We start from the raw sequence: 20,386 nt of genomic DNA on the forward strand, positions 1-20,386 counted from the left end.
CATGAAGAGTAGCATGTGCAAATTATCTTTAATCTCTTGTCGTCGTTCACTGTGTTCGATACCATCAATCAATCAATCATGTTCCGAGTGAGAAATCCGATTAAATCATATTATTAAATTCGGGGATGTTCGGGACAAGTGTCATGCGGTTTCCGTTTCTATGCATGTTATATGTGCCCTGTATTTGGCGTTTTTATTGTAAAAGATTCAGAGTTTTCGAGATTGGACAAATGGATTCGATAAATATGGTTAGACACTTGATTATTCATAAAAAGATTTGATTGAACAATATCGAGTACAGTAAAATGATGGACCGAGATTAGTAATAATAGACACTTAACTATTGACTCATATTGGGGCCGTTTGGGTGAGATTAAAATAAGTGTTTCTTGTTTAAAATAAAGAAATGGAGTAGAAGTTAGAAGCTAGTTAAGACTTATAAGTGATTAAAGTGTTTGGCAAAAAGCAGAAGTGCTGAGACAAAAGTTAGCATTCCTAACTTTTTATAAGTGCTTCTTGACTTATTACACAAACGATACAAATAAGTGTTTATAACTTATAACCGAGAAGCTGGGCTTGTAAGAGCATCTCCAACGGCGTTAGCTATAATCGTTGGCTAAATTAGACATGCAAGACATTATGTAAAATTTGCTGAACCTGTAAGACATTTTGCTTCAATGGTACTGGCTATATTGGTTGGCTATAATTTAAAAATAGTATGTTATTAATATTTTAAATTGTTAAAATAGAATATATCAGTTCAATATGGTAATAAATGATGTACAATCTTCCTACAGATTTTCTTACAGACCTGTAGAGGTTCGACAAATTTAGCCATCCATAGGAGGTTGGCTAAATTTAAAGACAACAGGTGAGCATGGTTGGAGTTGAGTTTTTGGAACTCTTGGCTAAATTTTTTTATTTTAAGTAAGCCAACTCACTTTTTAGCCAAAGGTTTTAGATGGTTGGAGATGCTCTAAGGAGGTAAACAAACACCCACATTATTGCGATGACATCTAGCAACTAACTGGTAAATACTCTGGTTTTCAGAACTAAATTGATAAAATAATTTAATCAAAACACTCATCTGTATGCTCACTGATATATGTTACTTAAATTTTAATATTTAATAATTATTATAGTGTTAAAATTTTAATTAGTTAATTTAAATTATCAAATACTTGACTAACTCTGTATAATCATTCGAGCAATTAAATTGTTTAATCTATTTATAAACCAATGTTTACTTATCATTTATAAGTTATTTCTTCACTATATCTTTTTGTTGCTCATGTGAATGAAAAGCTTGGTAACTACACATAACACTGAACTCCCGGATCATCAGAATACATTGAATGAAGGCAAAATGCAGTTTTGCCATTATTGCTTCATTTAGATAACAAGAAATTCCTAACATGTATTGTGTAAAAAGAAATGTCTCCTATTTTTTATATGTAAGCATTTTTATGTACACAGCGAAAATGCAACAAAAGCCCGCACTCTCCAACATACAAGTCTTAGACAACAGAGTCGCATTTATCTAACATTGGTCTTCTAATTCTCACAATAGATGAACCCAAATCAAACACCAGAACCAGCTTCATGAAGTCACTAGTCGAATTCAAGAATGTCTTAGAAATTCCTTGCATTACAATGACTGACCACCTCACTGCAATCAAACCTAGTAAGAATAGATAGTAACAGTAACAGGACATAAACCAAAACAACGATACCTTCTATATTAGTTGGTCAAATATACTTTGACAGAAATAGAAGCTGGCTCATGTGTGTATCAATCCTACTGCCTAAAGCTTAGGCAAAAAACCACATCTTGATGAAAAATGCCAACCCATATTGCAAGACACATGCAGCAACCAGCACCACTGTTAGATCATTCATTTGTGAATAGGACCGCAGATTTAAAGTCACAAAGCTAGCTGATGCTGCACCAGCAATGAGAATGATGGTCCACCGGATAAATTCCACAGGTATAACCAATAGAAACTGCATGTAACATACGGAGAATATATTAGGGTAATAAGGACTTCAAATCTTACATACACCTCATGTAAAATTTTCTAGCCCAGAATCTGTAAGGTTTTGTATCTTGCGGAAACAGGAACAGTAGACTAATTAAGTAACAAGGGTATAATGTAATAATCTATTTGTATCTGGAAGGATTGATTCACAGTGGTCTCATTAGCAGAGAATAAAAAGATAGGAGAATATGCGTGAGCGGCTTGATAAGATTATCATACGCATACAATAAAGGTATGTGATGTAGACCAATGGCCCAGCAGCGCCGCACAGGCTTGACCATCCAGATCGAGAACAAGAATTTAGAATCATATTCTATACTTTACACCAACAGTGTTTATATACAGACGCAAGTTACTGAATTCTAGATATGTAGCATATTGACCTAAAACGACAACAATATTTACGAGGTGAAGGCAGCAAAAAGGGTCAATAATGAGTTAATTTCAGTTTTTCCCTAACAAACCTTGTTGGTTTTGAGTGTATTAAGTGTAAAATTCTTGGGTTCTCTCAATAATTAAGCTACTTCTATTACCAATTACTATCACAACGACATGAACTATACAACACAGTCCATACTCCATACTCCTTGCTAATATTTGTTCTCTATTACTTGGATATTAACAATTTTGATTTATAGTTTTTCATTGTTTCTTTTGAAAAAATCACTTCGTTGAAAAAATCCCTTACTGATGCCCTCCATAATTCCAATATAATTACACCTACTTCAGCAATAAGGTATTAAGAGGTTCTAACAACATGAACATAACTTAATCACATGGAAAGGAAAATCTGAAGGCGACTTGCAAGCAGCATTCAATGATGAAGCATATGCAAACTATAGGCTCTACCATACAACTTTAATGCTTGAAGCCAAATCCATCCTTGTCAATAGAGGGTCAATATACTACTTGTCAAAGAAAAAAACACCAAGAAACGGGTACAGTTGAAACTTACAGAGCTGAGGATAAATATGAAGAGCGAGTATCCCCACATGCACCAAAAGCGTACAAGGCTGACATTTGAACCCAGATACTGAAGCAAGAAGTAGAATACCATTGGCACGAGAAGGGCATAACCATATACCGCGCCTGCTGCCATATTGATATAGCTGACATCAAAGCTCCAAGGATTATTGCTGATACTTCTTTTTTGCATCAGATATGTCCCACAGTTTCCAAGGGAAGCAATCAAAAATACCAGCGTAGTAGATATCCAGACAAGCCCATAGCTGTTACGTAAAATATTCAGCACCACAACACAAAATTTTTAATTTTTAAAATAATTGTTACTTAAGTACTGGGACATACAGAATGCGTGAAGAGCAATCTAGATAATAATTCTAAAGCCACTTCTGGTCACAAATTGCACATTTAAATCTACCTGTCACAACAGTTCTGACTTTCTCCTAGTATTTTAAGTTTATAATTCCATATTATCGTTCAATCATATGACTCAATCCTGTCCGTTTTGCCTACTTCAACAAACACAAAATGAATATGTTTGTGTTTGATTTTAACAAAATGTCTCATTCCATGAACATGCCGATGAAGGATGTTTTTGTGTGCCATCCACAGCAGAAGTGCTTTGAAACGGGGTTCTCTCAAGACAACCGAAGTACTGTTTTTTATTCTATAGGCTATAGTATACAGGGGTACAAATTGTGAGTGCAGAACTTACAGATCAGGATTTGCGTCGATCTTACTGAAAAAATCTCCACTTGGAAACAAAGAACTAGTCAATCTGTTCAAGACAACATCTGTATCTACATTGAAGTACTGTGTGTATGATGAGATGCTAAATACTCCTTTCCAGCTATTTGGATATTGCTGTCCATCACCCTCTGCACATACAAGCCATAACAGTGAGAATTATGTTCAGATATATATATCAGGTCTTTAGGTCAACAAACTAGTGGAACTTGTAAGAACTTATAATGTGTAGTATTAGCTTTGAACTATTAATTACACAAAAAAAGAAGATGCTGATATTAATTAGTTTGGCACTAGAACTGATGGCAATACCCATCGTAGCTGAAGTGTTAAATATTATTTAATTTTATTTATTCATCAAAAATATAAGTAGAAGTCTAATAAGTTCACAGGAAGTGCTAAAAACTAAACGAACCAAAATTTTCTAGCACAACATAAAGCTTAAATATATTAATGAAATCAAATTAGTTTATCCCGCTTGCCCCCGTCATCATCATCATCAGAAGCAACAACTTGGAGCATAAGAGTTCTATGGTGAAACTTTAAAGATGACCAGGAGGTTTGTTAATTCTGATATTAAACACCTAACACACTTCTCTTATTTTTTCATTCTCTTTTCACCAAGATAAATCTTCGTACAGCACATACCACACCCACACATGTTCCTGTATAAGACCCTTTTAAATGTTAAAGGTTTAAGAATTTATATACCAATTGGTCTTGAATTAATTATATAAACCATCATCTTCAATAACTATGTAGGACATGTAGCTTTATTTACAAAAACAATATCGTGACATTGCATTACGTAGAGTGAATGGACGTGCCAAATATAACAATGATGCTTAAAAAAACAAACCAACAAATATCATCATGCATGGAGCTAAAACTATCATCCTGGGTGATTGGCAGGGACTCCTTTCTAAGGCATCTTCATATTTCTCCATAATGAGCCTATTTATATTCTCTATATCATCAGTCTAAAGTTAGAAAAACCACCAAAAAAATTAGACCTGCCTCAGCTGTAATAAGTCTACTAATCTGCGAAGGAATGCTTCTTCAAACACTAAAACCCTAATTGTACTGAAAAGGGAAGGTGAAAGCCTATCTGTAACTTCAGACAGCCAAGCCAGAATTCAATCAACAATAGGCCAATTGCTGATTCTCTTTGTCAAGACATTTCAAAAGCGCAGTTTACGGGGTGCATGATTTGGATGCTATGCCTTCTGGAGGCACTTCTAGATGCTAAAAATCTAAAAAAGCTACTTATAATAAGAACAATAATCATTGACAATCATTTTTTTTGGTAATGTTATGGTAACTTAGAAACAAATGTACAGGGAATTTGAATTTATCATCATCAGTTATGATGCAGCCTTTCTGCTGCTATTGGGCACACTTGAACACTGTAGAATACCATAACATACTTCCAAGTGCCCGCTCTACTCAAGAGTACAGAGTCCAAAAGAAAACATAATCTCAGTAAACACTTCATAACTATCAAAATGGCCACGAATAGTAATTAAAATATTTAATGACATACCGCTAGGACTAGCCATGGTTTGATATCCTTGCCGCCCTCCATTATTGTTCGGTGGAAATATTTGCAAATTTGCTTCAGGAACTGCAATAAAGAAATATAGCCATAAATGTTAACATACTTGATCACAATCAACAAACACTCAATAAAAATGGCTAGACAAACAGTGCCCTTACTGTGAGCTGCAGAGGTGACCTTTTCTTCACTGATGACAGCCTGCAAGCAAATATCAGGTCAAAGAACATATACTCTGGAGTCTACTAATAAGTATAAACTATCTATTACAACCCATACATCAAGGAGCACCATGCATTAAATCACGATCCTACCCCACAACTTTTTCAGACATATTATGGACGTGGAAAGTATAACAAATCATTACCCCAAAGATTGGTGCCAAGTGATCAACCTTTTGACCCAAATTACGCTATTAGGTGGGGGGGGGGGGGGGGGGGGGGGGGAGTGTTAAACCATAAAAGGAGCCTATTAAACCCTTCTCTTTGAGGTTTTAGGACCGTCATGCTTAAGAGAGTGGATCCCCCTATTACAAAATTAGCATTAATTTTCATTGTCATTTACTGCATTAGCTAGTGCATCATATGATTTCATTTCATAGTAATAAAATTTTTTCCAAGTCCCTTAAAAAAAGAATCACATTAATTACAGATTCTAATCTAAAAAAAACATAATCTAATTAATAACTCCAACAATATACCGCACGAATGGAATCATCATCAAACATATATTTATAGCACAAACAAGCAGTAACATATAATCTAGCAACACGCAATTGGCTCCAAGTCTAACAATCGTACTCCTACAAAATGACTGTAACAATAAAACAAATAATGAAGAAGTGTAAACTTAAATTAGATACATATAGAGCTCAGTTAATTCATCATAAACACATATATCACCTCAATTTAGCAATCAAACTCAAAACCAACTCATCATTCACAAATCAAATTACTCAATCTGATGCAGCAAGTACTATAACAAATTATCAATTACATATAGCTCACACACATAGAGAAGGGAGAGAGGGAGAGAGAGAGGGAGAGAGGGAGAGAGAGAGAGAGGGGGAGAGGGAGAGAGAGAGAGAGAGGGAGGGAGGGAGGGAGGGAGGGAGAGAGAGAGTACAGGAACAGAACCAAGCAAGTGGCTAGTAGGAAGACTAGTATATGATTCATCAGAAGACATTGTGAAGAACAAGATCTGTTACTTTTATACAGCACTCACTGAATTGCATAGACTCTCACAGTTGAAAAAAATTACAGATGATGAATTTGAAAATCAGAGAAGAGACCCAAATATAAAGATCTGCTCCTCGTTTCTGCAGTCGTGTTCATTTATTTTTGCTTAATGTACAAGTTTATTTTAGAGCTGCTCAAGACGTTGACCGGTAAAGTTATTTTTATTTACCGCGAAGCTCAGCTGGACTTGGGCTATGTGCATTGATTTTTGTTGGGCCTTTTCTGTTCGAAGTATTCTCGACTTGGATGGGTTAGGCCGGTGTCTCCATCCAAGCCATTAATGGTCGACATCCAAAATTCTTCTTACTCATTAATTTCACTCCGGTGTGAAGTTTGTAAATTCGTAGTTTTTGTTAGAGAAAATAGATTTTTTCGTCACTCAATTTACTGTTTATTTAAAAATTTGCCGTTGAATTATAATTTTTTTTTTGTCACTAATGTTAGGTTCGGATTTTTTTTAGTCACTAAACTTAGGTTCAGATTTGATTATTAACATTATGTTATTTTTTTTTATTATTAAAATATAGTGATAGTCTGCACTATATTACGAAGATTTGATATGTGTCCATATCTTTGTATATAGTACTTCATATGTCCCCTAGATAGTTCAGCTTGGAGGACGAGAGTTTGACATGTATTTTAAGAATTCTAAAAGATTTAGTTTCATATTTTTTTTTTATTTTTTTGCTAAATAAAATTTATGATTGTCTATTTGTCTATATTATGGGCCTGTTTGGTTGGAAGAAGCAGAAGCTGCTTCTGGCTTCTGCTTCTTTTGACCCGTTTGTGTAAAAAAGTAGAAGCACTTTTAAAAAGCTGAGAATGTCAGCTTCTCTCTCACAGCTTCTACTTCTTTTCCAAACACTTTATTAACCTATTTACTTCTCACTTCTAATCCACTTCTTTACTTTAAGCAAAGAATCACTTTTTTTAAGTTTGTCCAAACGGCCCCTATATATAGTTTCATAAAAATCAAGGTTAGATGTCATCTAAAATTATTATACTATTGTACAAAAATAAGGACGAATACTATAAAAAAAAGTAGACAATATATATATACAATTATTCCCGATTTTACCGCTCATTTATGTTATTATTACTCCATCCGCTCTCCTATTTTTTTTTTTTTTTTATAGTTCTTTCCGCTGCTTGACACGTATTTTAAGATTCCCACTTCTTATAAAACAAATTTTCATAATTTAATTTTGAGATTTTCATTTTTGTGTATATAAATTCGAATGTAAAATTTTTATTCGGGAAAAAAATTAAAAAAAATTATGAAAAATTGTGAAACTAAATCTTTTAGAAGCCTTAAAATAGGTGTCAAATTCTCGTCCTCTAAGGTAAACTACTTAGGGAACATATGAAGTACTACATATAAAAATATGACACACATCATATCACTATAATATTGCGGACCACCATTATGTTTCGATAATGCTAAAAAGAATAATATAATGTTAATAATAAAATCCAAACCTAACGTTAGTGACAGATAAAATAAATCTGAACCTAATATTAGTGGCACAAAGGAAAAAAATTATAGTTCGGTGGCAAATTTCTAAACCAACAATAAGTTGTGTGGCGAAAAAATCTATTTTCCATTTTTGTTAATAAAGTTTTGAAGTTATTTTTTATATTAAAAATTTAATAAAAACATATTTTCCTAGTGCAATTCACTTCGCAAAATCTATCTTTTCATTTATCCACTTGATTGATACGGTGCGTGTAAATTCTTTTTTTTTTTTTTTTGAATGGTCTACATAATCGTAGATGAATTGTATCGAAATACAATAAACCGCAACTGGGATTTCTTTCTTTCAAGAAAGTTTATCATCTAACCGAAAGCCATGCAAGCATAACTCCGGACGTTTAGACAATAAAGCTTAAATGAATGAGAAAAGAATACCCATACAGCTCGCTTCCACAGTATCCTGAGAAAAAACAGTCAAACAAAATATAAATTAATATACAAGAAAATCTAATAAAAACAAAAACAAAAGAGTTTATATATAAAAAAAATAGAGAGGAAATATATATATATATATATATAGGGTCAAGTTCGAGATAGAACCACATTATACTTAGAACTTAGACCCTATAAATTACCATTAGATATAAATAGGATGTGTGGTTAAGATTATCATTGGTATTAATCACATGTTATATATTTAGGTGACATTTATATGTATGCACATTTAATAAATGAGAGTTAATAACCAGATTTATTACTTTCCATGATTAATACAAATCTCAATTAAATTTTATGTATATAAATCAGTATAACAAAATTAAATATATCAAATATTTTGTTTTCATACATAACAAATTTGTGTGATTTAATTCTATATGTGTAAATGTATAACAAATTTACGTGATACTGTTGCAGCACTTGTACTAATATAAAAGATGGTGTTATAATGCAATATTTTTCTAAAAAGATGGAAATACTGCTATAGTACATCAAATATCATACTTATATTATTTAATAATTATACCGATACTATTGCAATACATATTTTTTTAAAAAAATAAAATAAAAGTACTGCTATAGTACACCAAATACTAATATAAAAGATGGTGTTATAATGCAATATTTTTCTTAAAAAAATAGAAATACTGCAATAGTACGTCAAATATCATAGTTATATTATTTAATAATTATACCGATACTATTGCAACACATATTTTTTTTTAAAATAAAAGTACTGCTATAGTACATCAAATATCAAACTTATATTATTTAATAATTATACCGATACTACTGCAGTACATTGAAAATATAATATCAATACACCAGCCATTTAATTATAGAAGGTAAATTTAAATTTTGCCACATAATTATTGAAGTTAATGCATGCATTAATTACCTCCAATCATATATAAAAGACAAAAGTACATAGCCAATTTTAAATGCATTATTTGATCTTGGCCATTAGTTTAATCAGAATCTAATGACTTTATATGAGTTCTAAGTTCTAACTTTAAAACTGGTTCTAATTTGAACCTCACCCTATATATATATATATATATATATAATATAGAATTATTAATAAATATCTAACCAAAGGAAAATCCTTTGGTTAGACACATTAAAATTTAATAATTTAACTGAAGAATAAAAATTGAGTTTAACACGTAATTAAATATATTAAATGCAATGACCATCAAAATGGTAAAATAAGCCATAAAAATGGCACTCAAAGCCATTAAAGGCATAAAATGTCATCAATAATGACCCCCATAAATGGTACTAAATATTCATAAAGAATATTTATTCAATCACAATTTAAAACGTAACTGATACAATTAAAACTAATAAAGATAAATAATGAACAGCCAATAAGAGAGATCCCGTAATTAAAGTCAGTCCAAATTAAAATTAAATTATTGCCTAAAAATCATACAATCATGATAAATTATGAATTCATAAAATTTAAAATTTAAACCTTAAGAAGATAAATAAAGACCATCATAAATGTTATTAAATATTCATAAAGAATATTTAACAAGATATATTCCTTTCTAAAATTAACCGAAAAAATTGAATACTTGCATTTTAAAAAATTTGCACATAAATATACATACAAATATAATATATAAAAGCAACGCCATAATTCAAAATAAATTGATATCGAAACACTCAACAATATTACATGCACCTAAAAACATGTTAAAAAACTAAAAAGATTAATCTAGAAGATCAAATCACACACTTAACAAACACATACAATCAAGAACACCTATCGAAAATCTATATCGAGAATCTATAACAGACCTAATTTCAAACCGATATTCCGGTCAACCATCACAAATCCGGCTAAGATAAAACATGTCAGAAAAACGGGGAAAAAATGGATACATAACTCGACTTGATCTACAAAACTAATCAAACAAAATTCTAAAACAGATACGAATCCATGATTTCAATCAACTCAAAATTCTATACAACCTTAAAATTAGAAGAGGAAAAGCATAAAATGATTTCTATGATGTAGATATGTTATCGTAATTCATAAGATATACAAAACAAAAAGAACAAGCAAAAACACATAGCAAGCATTTATTTTGGATCATAACAATATAATCAAAAGAAGATGAAAGAATCATACCTTTTCAAAGAGACGGAGATATTTTGAAAAACTATAAAATTGAGAGAATAAACATACCGAATCCGAAAATAAAATTCATAAATTGTCACGAGCAAAATCATCTTTTGATCCATCAAAATCTTTTAAATATTACATCACCTTGTTTTCTTTGGTCGCTCAGTACCTTCTTTCTTGATTGGCGGCGGTTCGTTGTTCGGATCTACATAGTATGCCACATCCCTTTTTTGGGGTCTCAATTTGTTGGCAATGTGTAAAATGAAGAAGATCCCCATCACTAGGATTATACTTATTTATGAATTATTATGCACCAGTAAGTTGGGTATCGATCATCCACTCCTCAACACTTTCTACCACATTCTAGACGATCATCCACTCCTCAACACTTTCTACCACATTCTAGACGATCAGCACGAGAGCAACAACAAGAACAAGTCTGAACAGGCGAGGAGCTATGTTCGCGACGCGAAAGCCATGGCGACGACTCCAGCTGATGTTAAAGAGTATCCGAATGCCTATGTGTTTGTGGTGGATATGCCTGGATTGAAATCAGGAGATATTAAGGTCCAGGTGGAGGATGAGAATGTGCTGGTGGTTTGCGGTGAGCGGAAGAGAGAAGAGGAAGAAGGCGTCAAGTATGTGCGGATGGAGAGGAAGGTGGGGAGGTTTATGAGGAAGTTTGTGTTGCCTGAGAATGCTGATTTGGAGAATATTAAGGCGGTTTGTCAGGACGGTGTGTTGAGTGTTACGGTGGAGAAGTTGCCGCCTCCAGAGCCTAAGAAGCCTAAGACTATTGAGGTTCAGATTGCTTGAGTGAGGTGCGTGTAAATTCTTGATGCATTTTTATACATCATAATTAAACATGGCTATATTTTTTGAGATATTGTGTCAAAAAATAATCGAGATTCGGAATTAATTTTAATATCATTGTATTAATAATTGGTGTATATACATGTACATATACTAATTATAACTCTTGTTCGGTTGTTATTAGTTATAACTTTTAGATAATAATAATTTTATATTATTTTGATAAATTTGTTGTCAACGATATTAAAATCAAATGTGATAAAAACATTGGGATTTTTTTATAAATAACCAAATTTAAAAAAAATTCACAAACATGCTGTCACTTTTTAAAACAAATTGCAAAAATACTATGTTCCTGAAAATATTTGCAAAAATACGGTGATTGCATGTGCAGCCATAACTGCAACTCTTGTCAACCAGAAATGCAACTTTAAAGAAATTGGTTAAAAATTACATTTAATTACATAACAAATTTCAAGTAGTTGCAAATGGCGAAAATAAATGCCCCTACGAGGTCCGGTAGCTAATATTAACATCACAAAAGCAGGTACAAAATCAACTAAAAACAACTCAGAAATCAACACTCAACAATATAAACACACAAATTGGTATGCTCAGCATGTCGGTAACATTTCAATGTCACCCTACAGGAGAAACCTACGCACGATCCAGATCTAACAACTCAGTTCAAAATCCTAACTCGATGAGCGATTTCAATCTCGCTCTCCTACTCATAGCGATCGGCAATCAGCAAGCTTGTAAACACGCTGTTTACAATGGAGCTTGTAATTTCACGCTGCCTATGAAGAATTTGTGGCTCGCGATTTATATTGTTGATGTCGTGCTCGTGTTTTTCTTCGTTCTATTTGCGATGTTTTTATTACGAGGGTGATTGGTACCGGAGCTCAGCGTGTCGGTACCGGAGCTCCGGTGTATCTCGCCGCCGTTATCGATTGGCAGTGTTTGAATAAATACTAAGAGAGAGAAAAGAGTGAGTGAGTGAGGAAAGAGAAAAGAGTTAGAGAAGAGATAAGTAATAGAATAAAGTAAAGATGTATTTTGATAATTTATGTTATAAAATAAAAGATATTACATTAGAAAGATTTTAGAAAAGGTGATGTATTTTGCAAATAAAATCCAAAAAATAATACATTTGGTAAATTTCTTAAGATATTCTACTTATATTTTAAAAAATAAATAATTTATATAGTTGAACGAATCATATATAGCTGACCTCTTCCTGCTCAAAAACTTGAATGATCAGTTTAGCTCCTACACAAAGCCAGCTACGGCCATGTGTATTATTGTGATTTTTTTTTATAATTTATGGATTAGCTATTTTATATATAATATTCGCATGGAGTTACTAAATTTATTCTTTCACTGTTTATTAATTTATTTGATAAACTCTTCTTATAGTATTTTTTCTTAAAATTTATGTAATAATTATCATATTTATTTAATAGCATAATAATAATAGTTGAAGAATATTTATAGCTCAAACAAATTTATCTAGTTAAAGAAGCAAAATTGAGAAAAAATATCATTCAACACTATTAAAATTTATATGCCAAACAATATTTATTATTCATCATTAGATATTTTATTAATTCAGATATATTAATCAATAGGATGTAATTCATTCAAATTTGCCAAATCACTCCTTAATGTTCCAGAAAATATAGTCATTGTGCACCAACGTTTGGTTGTCACATTACCTTATTTCTCAAGTTCTCCGGCTAACAATAAGCTCCAACAAAAGCTGTGCCAGAGAGATAAAATTATTATTACTGATCCAGAAAACATATGTGTTGCTACTGAATTGCTCTACAAATTATTTGGGCTACAGAATATCACAATTTAAAGACATCTAGTTGTGATTCTTAAATAAACTACGATATCACACAAAAGTTTGAAGACATTTGACGGAGTTATGGATCCTCGATTGGAGTCTATTGTGGACAGATTAAAGGTTTAGGAGGCATCACCAGAAGTCCAGTGTCTCCTTCCAGCATTTCGAGAACTTTGTTCATTGAAGGACGGTCACTTGGTTTCATTTGTATACACCACATTGCTACAATGATCATCTTCTTTGCCAACTTCCTTTCATCCTTACTGGCATCTTCCATTTCGATCTCCTTTCCGTTGCTTATTTGATCATAGATCCATGAAAGATAGTATATCTGGCTAATTTGGTCCACCATTGGCTTCAAATTTTTCCTTTGCCCTGCCATTTCCAGCAGCAACATCCCGAAACTATACACATCTGCTTTATTTGAAACACCGCCAATATTTTTGTAAAACAATTCGGGAGCCATGTAACCCAAAGTTCCCCTTGCAGCAGTCATAGTCACAATACTATCATCAGCAGCACGTAATTTTGCAAGGCCAAAATCAGAAATTTTGGGATTGAAATTTTCATCGAGAAGAATATTATGAGGCTTGATATCAAAGTGCAAGATTTGGATGTCACAACCTCGATGTAAATACTGAATTCTGTTATACGCAAAAATCACCATGAAGACCCCGGCCCATGAAAGAAGACTATGATGGGCTCAAGATTGGACCAAGCCCAAACTAGCCATGTCAACCAGAAGAACCCACTTCAAGAAGATTGGGCGCGCCCAATCTTCAGGGCGCGCCAAGTTGAAGCTTACAGAGAAAGATCGTCATTTGAAGGGCAGAAGATGACATATTTTACCTAGGGGGACGCCCTTGGGTGTGTATAGATCCTACTGTTAATTTGTCGAAGACTCTACCTTGTAGTCTGAGGAGTTGCCCTCCTTGGGAGATAGAGAATGAAGATTAGAGGAGGCCTTGCTCTGTAGTCTGGCGAGTTGTCCTTGTCGGGGAGCATGTGGAACCTTCTCGAAGGCGCGCCCTGAAAGGCTCTATCTCTGTAGTCTGGCGGGTTGTCCCTGTCGGGGAGTAGAGAAGCGTCCTTGCATTTGGGGTAAGCCTTGGGTGCTCGAGAGTCTACAAGGCCCAAGGCTAGGCCTCATCGTATTGGACCCCTTTCGGGAGGAAGATTCTAGAAGGGGAGGCCCAGCCCGCTTGGGTCTCTTAGGAGAAAGAACTACGTACCGGCTTGATCCCCTATAAATAGGGGTACGTAGGCACATCGTGGGCATATGTAGCTCTTGGGAACGAGAGGCCGGTGAATAGACCCCTAGTTTTCTTCGCGATCTTGAACCCTATGCCTACGATCTCAGCCACATCCAAACACAACCAATCACCACCCCCTATTCCGACGAACAACCGCCGCGACAAATCTTGATTCACGCCGCGAACCTCATCTTTGTTAACCTACCAGTTTTCTCCGTTAACAAATTGGCGCTAGAAGGAGGGGCTTTCAAGATTTTCCATCGAGGAGAAAGATGTCGAACCGCGGCGATACAACCCCTAGCGGTAGTCAACAACCCGATCCAAGATCAAGAAGAGACAACGTCGGAAAGACAAGCAAAACCGGACGGACGGACAACACCACAGTCGGGAACACCACTTGGGACCAGGCAGTTGTGATGACAGATGAAGACAATGTCAATCTACGACGGCCGATCGCCTAGTCGCCGCCAATCATGGTGAGTAACGACGAGTTATCTGAAAAGACCGATTATAAGGGATTGAAGACGGGTTCGATGGAGAAGTCCGTTCAGAGGGGACATATAATGGAGGAGAAGTCCGTTATGAGGGAGAAGAAGAGAGGATCGGAGGAGAAGTCCGGTATGAAGGAGAAGAAGACGCGATCGAAGGAGAAGACCATTATGAAGGAAAAGAGACGGGTTCGACGGAGGAGTATGATCGGAGAGGAAAGACGACGGTAAGCCTGGTTGTTTGTTATCAATATTGAACGAGGCAAGGTTGTGAGGGCGAAAGATAACGGCAAGATCGGGACGGAGGTTCCAAAGGCCAACACACAAGGGACGCGAGATTTTCGGATCTGGAATCTGGAGACTTTCTTAGGGTTTTGGAAGGAAGCAAGTCCCACGGCTGGCACAATGTATCAAGGAGCGCGCCTTCCCCTGACTGGGCGCGCTTAAGGTAAATATTCTTCTTGCACTTGCATACGGTATATTGTGTTAGTCAGGTCCTTTGCAGAAAGGAAGAATGTTAGTTTAGGCGCGCCTTCCCCTGACTGGGCGCGCCCTGAGGTAAATACTCTTCTTGACACTGTATATAGTATATTGTGTTGGTTGTATTTCTTGTAGGAAGGAAGAATATGTCAAAGCGCGCCTCCCCCTGGCTAGGCGCGCCTAAGCTAAATATTCTTCCTAATACCTGTATGCAATATATTGTATTAGTTGTGTCCTTTGCAGGAGGAAGAATGTTAGGAAGCGCGTCTCCCCCTGATTGGGCGCGTCTTAAGGTAAATGTTCCTCCTGATACTCATATACGATATGTTGTATTATTTGTATTGTTTTGTACTCTTTGAAGCGAGGAAGAATGTTAGAAAGCACGCCTCCCCCTGACTAGGCGCGCCTTGAGGAAAACATTCGCCCTATTACTCGTATACGATATGTTGTGTTAGTTGTATTCTTTGCAGGGAGGAAGAATATATCGAGTAGCGCGCCTCCCCTTGACTGGGCGCGCCTCCAGGTAAATATCCTTCCTGATACTTGCATACCGTATATTGTGTTGGTTCCATCCCTTGCAGGAAGGAATAATATATCGAGAAGCGCGCCTGCCCCTAACAGGGTGCGCCTTAAAGAAAGAAGAATAATCGAAGCGCGCCTCCCCCTGACAGGGCGCGCCCTAAGGCTTGCTTCACTTCAATTTCATGGATGCTCAGATCAACCACGTAACTCGACAACAAACGTCAGCAAATCCTCCTGCTCCAACATCGTCAACTCCTCTTGCCTCTCCATCAGCAAATCATCTTGCTCCGACAACTCTTCTCGCATCTCCATCAGCAAAATCATCTTGCTCCGACAACTCTTCTCGCATATTCATCAGCAAATCCTCTTGCTCCGAGGAACACTCCGTCTACAATGATCCTTCAACCCAACAAGGATCAGGTACAATTAACATCAACAAATCTCAGGAGGATCTTTGACACATCACTCCCAATCAAGTCCTCTCGCCATTCTTTGCCAAAGTAATCAAGACTCCTCATTCGCTAAGAATGCAACATAAGATCAGAAGTCTCAAAGAGGAAGCATATAAGGAGGTGGAACAAAAATCCTTGGCCGAAAGCAAAGGAAGGAGCTAGGAATAATGAAAAGGAAATAGAACTGGGCACACCTTCCCCTAACAGGGCGCGCCATAAGGTAAATACTAACCTTACTATTTTGCTAATATAATTTTGTATATATATGCAATTCTGTACAGGGGTGTGCCCAACGTTTAAGTCTTCAAGCTTTGACACATCTTGGGAACTCCATCTTCATAACACCGTCTTCTTCAACCTACATCTTCAAGACAAGTCGGAACCGGGGGGGTAGTAGCTGTTACACCCAAAATCCAACATTAGGCGCGCCTAAACATAGGGCGCGCCCAGTTCGATTATAACTCAAACGTCTCTAGAACTGAGAGCCTAGTCAACAACAATTGGAAGAATTTGCTTCACCATCAGGGCGCACCTCATCCTCATCTAAGACATGGTAGAAGGCACGCTCGTCTCCTTCCACCTCGGCTTCCGCGGCCTCTCCTCCAGCCTCGGCTTCCGCAGCCTCATCTCTCCTTCCGCCTTGGCTTCCGCGGCCTCTCCTCCAGCCTCGGCTTCCGCGGCCTCATCTCTCCTTCCGCCTCGGCTTCCGCGGCCTCTCCTTGAACCTCGGCTTCCGCAGCCTCATCTTCATCGACTCAGTCTCGGCTTTCGCGGCCTCATCTTCATCGACTCAGTCTCGGCTTTCGCGGCCTCATCCTCAGCAACCTCGTCATCGTCTCTATCAAGCAAGCACTACTTACATATCCATCAAGCAAGCACTGCCTTCACCTCCGTCAAGCATAATCATCATCATCTTCAAACAACTTCTTCAACATCGGCTTCAAAGGAATCTCCTTCAACATATGGCGCGCCTAGTTAATGACCGTCAACATCTTCTGCATCAACGAAGAACAACCAAGATAGGACATCTCAGGGGTTGAAGGACATCAAGATCTCGTCGACATTTTCAATGCCACCAAGATCTGGGGGGTATCTGTTATACGCAAAAATCACCATGAAGACCCGGCCCATGAAAGAAGACTATGATGGGCTCAAGATTGGACCAAGCCCAAACTAGCCATGTCAACCAGAAGAACCCACTTCAAGAAGATTGGGCGCGCCCAATCTTCAGGGCGCGCCAAGTTGAAGCTTACAGAGAAAGATCGTCATTTGAAGGGCAGAAGAGGACATATTTTACCTAGGGGGACGCCCTTGGGTGTGTATAGATCCTACTGTTAATTTGTCGAAGACTCTACCTTGTAGTCTGAGGAGTTGCCCTCCTTGGGAGATAGAGAATGAAGATTAGAGGAGGCCTTGCTCTGTAGTCTGGCGAGTTGTCCTTGTCGGGGAACATGTGGAACCTTCTCGAAGGCGCGCCCTGAAAGGCTCTATCTCTGTAGTCTGGCGGGTTGTCCCTGTCGGGGAGTAGAGAAGCGTCCTTGCATTTGGGGTAAGCCTTGGGTGCTCGAGAGTCTACAAGGCCCAAGGCTAGGCCTCATCGTATTGGACCCCTTTCGGGAGGAAGATTCTAGAAGGGGAGGCCCAGCCCGCTTGGGTCTCTTAGGAGAAAGAACTACGTACCGGCTTGATCCCCTATAAATAGGGGTACGTAGGCACATCGTGGGCATAGGTAGCTCTTGGGAACGAGAGGCCGGTGAATAGACCCCTAGTTTTCTTCGCGATCTTGAACCCTATGCCTACAATCTCAGCCACATCCAAACACAACCAATCACCACCCCCTATTCCGACGAACAACCGCCGCGACAAATCTTGATTTACGCCGCGAACCTCATCTTTGTTAACCTACCAGTTTTCTCCGTTAACAAATTCCACATGCCACTTTGTATGAAATATCATAAATCTTATCACTTCTCAATGTGATTGTATCCCCTGCTTCAGGGAAAATGTATTTGTCGAGAGATCCATTAGGCATAAACTCGTATATCAGTGCACGTTTTCGATTCTCAAAGCAAAAGCCGACAAGTTTTACAATGTTAACATGGTGGATTCTACCAATAGTGCCAACTTCATTGATGAAATCATGGCTGCTAGCGTTGGAGTTGCCTAATACCTTAACAGCTACTACCAGGCCGCTTCTAAGTTTTCCTTTATATACCGTGCCAAATCCACCTTCACCCAATTTATCATTGAATCCGTTGGTGATTTTCTTTATATGTGAATAAGTGTACCTAATAGGCATGAGATCATTTTGACCTTGCAGGAAGTTTTCAATGGTGTCATCCACTGACAAATGTCGTCTTCTTAATTTATATACCAGAAACACAAATAGTAATGCTATTCCGCAAAGAAATCTTATACCAAGAGCAATTCCTAAAATATGACATCGCCAAGAAAGATAAGATGAGTGCAAAGTGATGGCCTTCTTTCTAAATATTTATAAGAGTATGAAAACTAATGCAGGGTATAACATCTCACCAGTGTTCTTGTATACAGATGAATCATTGTCTGCGCGACAGTAAAAATTAAGAGTGAAGACAGAGGAAAATGGTTAATACTGTATCGACAAATGTGGAGTAGCCAGTAAATTCTGCATATATTTAAATAACTTACCCTCAAACCACCTTGAGAAAGCTTGCAAGTTGTCCCCTAGGCCTAGAAAGATTAATCATATTAAGTTTTCAAGTCCTCGAGGCAGATGATTATGAGAAGCTTGTAATTAACTTACAAAATATTTGAATTATTTTCTCCTACCGCATTTAAATGAGATGCCACGGATATCATCACAATAAGTGTACACGGTTGTCGGACAGACGTAATACGAAAGTTCTTCCTTGACTCGGGCACAGTATGACTTATAAGGAGCAGAACAATTTAGGCAATAAAAATAATGAAATGGAAGCTCAATTCCGTAGAAATTCTCGGGAGTGTCTTGTGATTCAAATAAGGATGTTTGATGAATTTTCTGCCAAGCGGATGACACCAAAGTTGTCCACCGAATCCTACAGTTGTTCTCCACTTCTGATGAATTCAAAGGTCCAAAAATAATGTACGAGGAGACTGATGACGGTGATGAGCATGGAGGGGAAGGTATATATCGAGCTGAAGAATTCACAGGAGCTGGACAATCAATATATGTTATTGGCGTATTAAATTGTCGACTGGCTGTAGACGGATAGATTAGCAGTCCCCTGGAAAAGCGATATGAATTCCTTCGGAAAGGATAAGTACTACGGATGTTGTTGGAGGAACATAAATAGTTATCTCCACCCAGCACTGAATCAACAATCCGAATCAAAGAGGTTTCATAATTGATAGCCTCCACATAGAATACATGCTTCGTATAGGTGTCCAAAGATAATGAAGTACGGTTATTGTGGCAGAAGAGTTCATAGCTGAAATCGCTACAATTAGGCTCAAGGCCTCTGAGATAAAAGGGGCAGCTTATGTTATGTATATCACCACAAGAAGACGATGAAGGCAAATTGTCTGATTTGCTGTAGTCGTCGCAGCTACCTACTGATATGAACAACGCAATAACAATTAAATGAAAAGACATTATTTGGTGTGGATGAAAGTTGCATTTCACCATATATTAGTAGCAGACTTGTAAAGGAGCTTCTTTGCTGAAAGCAAGAACTTTCTTAGTAATTATCAGCAAGAAAATATTGTAATACTACAGTATGTAAGAAAGTCAGAGCTTGTAGTCATTTTCCTTAATATAATGTTTTCAAGAGAAAATGTAGTAATTTATTTACTGCAAATTTTTGTCATGAATGTGAGAGCCTAGACATGACAGGCCTGACAGGCAACTGAAATAT

The 20,386-nt window shown here is 36.6% G+C and overlaps 5 protein-coding genes across 8 annotated transcripts; 1 reads left to right on the plus strand and 4 right to left on the minus strand.

Moving 5' to 3' along the window:
* Positions 1–1,351: 1,351 nt before the first annotated feature.
* LOC108197132 (uncharacterized) lies at positions 1,352–6,678 on the minus strand. Of its 2 annotated transcripts, XR_001801936.2 has the most exons (7): positions 6,430–6,678; positions 5,466–5,505; positions 5,293–5,373; positions 3,718–3,880; positions 2,995–3,268; positions 1,734–2,004; positions 1,352–1,669 (listed from the first exon to the last, which is right to left on the minus strand). XR_001801936.2 is itself a non-coding variant. In XM_017364644.2 (6 exons), exons 1-6 carry the CDS (start codon positions 6,487–6,489, stop codon positions 1,813–1,815), a joined length of 810 nt encoding a protein of 269 aa, XP_017220133.1. In that variant the 5' UTR covers positions 6,490–6,641; the 3' UTR covers positions 1,352–1,812. The 2 variants fall into 2 exon arrangements, 1 of the variants encoding a protein (XP_017220133.1); XM_017364644.2 differs by having other exon boundaries at positions 1,352–2,004; positions 6,430–6,641.
* Positions 6,679–8,202: 1,524 nt separating this feature from the next.
* On the minus strand, positions 8,203–20,243 carry LOC135148200 (uncharacterized). 3 transcript variants are annotated; one of them, XM_064082405.1, is made up of 5 exons: positions 19,320–20,241; positions 19,179–19,220; positions 19,044–19,073; positions 13,180–13,223; positions 8,203–8,476 (listed from the first exon to the last, which is right to left on the minus strand). In XM_064082405.1, the coding sequence occupies exons 1-4, from the start codon at positions 20,155–20,157 to the stop codon at positions 13,201–13,203; spliced, it is 933 nt and encodes a 310-aa protein (XP_063938475.1). In that variant the 5' UTR covers positions 20,158–20,241; the 3' UTR covers positions 8,203–8,476; positions 13,180–13,200. The 3 variants fall into 3 exon arrangements, with proteins under 3 accessions (XP_063938475.1, XP_063938473.1, XP_063938474.1); XM_064082403.1 differs by lacking the exon at positions 13,180–13,223 and having other exon boundaries at positions 8,204–8,476; positions 19,320–20,243; XM_064082404.1 differs by lacking the exon at positions 8,203–8,476 and having other exon boundaries at positions 13,032–13,223.
* Positions 10,909–11,464, plus strand: LOC108198986 (17.1 kDa class II heat shock protein-like). The gene has a single exon (XM_017366757.2). It carries the CDS (start codon positions 10,910–10,912, stop codon positions 11,462–11,464), a length of 555 nt encoding a protein of 184 aa, XP_017222246.2. The 5' UTR covers position 10,909.
* LOC135148201 (rust resistance kinase Lr10-like) lies at positions 13,245–13,992 on the minus strand. The gene has a single exon (XM_064082406.1). The coding sequence runs from the start codon at positions 13,978–13,980 to the stop codon at positions 13,414–13,416; it is 567 nt and encodes a 188-aa protein (XP_063938476.1). The 5' UTR covers positions 13,981–13,992; the 3' UTR covers positions 13,245–13,413.
* On the minus strand, positions 18,427–18,996 carry LOC135148314 (rust resistance kinase Lr10-like; the record flags this gene model as incomplete). Its single annotated transcript, XM_064082958.1, has 1 exon — positions 18,427–18,996. A coding segment is annotated over one exon (570 nt), but the record flags the coding sequence as incomplete, so codon positions are not given.
* Positions 20,244–20,386: the final 143 nt, after the last annotated feature.

This window comes from Daucus carota, chromosome 8 (assembly GCF_001625215.2).
Source record: "Daucus carota subsp. sativus chromosome 8, DH1 v3.0, whole genome shotgun sequence".
NCBI lineage: Eukaryota > Viridiplantae > Streptophyta > Magnoliopsida > Apiales > Apiaceae > Daucus > Daucus carota.

What these genes read in the sequence shown, in the direction of transcription:
- LOC108197132 (XM_017364644.2), bottom strand. Translation starts at nt 6,489, where the DNA reads ATGTCTTCTGATGAATCATATACTAGTCTTCCTACTAGCCACTTGCTT. An exon ending in AACCATGGCTAGTCCTAGCG is followed by an intron (nt 3,881 to 5,292) that starts GTATGTCATTAA and finishes TTGTATGTGCAG; the next exon opens with AGGGTGATGGACAGCAATAT. An exon ending in ATCGACGCAAATCCTGATCT is followed by an intron (nt 3,269 to 3,717) that starts GTAAGTTCTGCA and finishes TTTACGTAACAG; the next exon opens with CTATGGGCTTGTCTGGATAT.
- LOC108198986 (XM_017366757.2), top strand. Translation starts at nt 10,910, where the DNA reads ATGAAGAAGATCCCCATCACTAGGATTATACTTATTTATGAATTATTA.
- LOC135148201 (XM_064082406.1), bottom strand. Translation starts at nt 13,980, where the DNA reads ATGGTGATTTTTGCGTATAACAGAATTCAGTATTTACATCGAGGTTGT.
- LOC135148200 (XM_064082403.1), bottom strand. Translation starts at nt 20,157, where the DNA reads ATGGTGAAATGCAACTTTCATCCACACCAAATAATGTCTTTTCATTTA. An exon ending in TTTCTCAAGGTGGTTTGAGG is followed by an intron (nt 19,074 to 19,178) that starts GTAAGTTATTTA and finishes ACTGTCGCGCAG; the next exon opens with ACAATGATTCATCTGTATAC. An exon ending in ATCTGTATACAAGAACACTG is followed by an intron (nt 8,477 to 19,043) that starts GTGAGATGTTAT and finishes GTTTTTTCTCAG; the next exon opens with GATACTGTGGAAGCGAGCTG.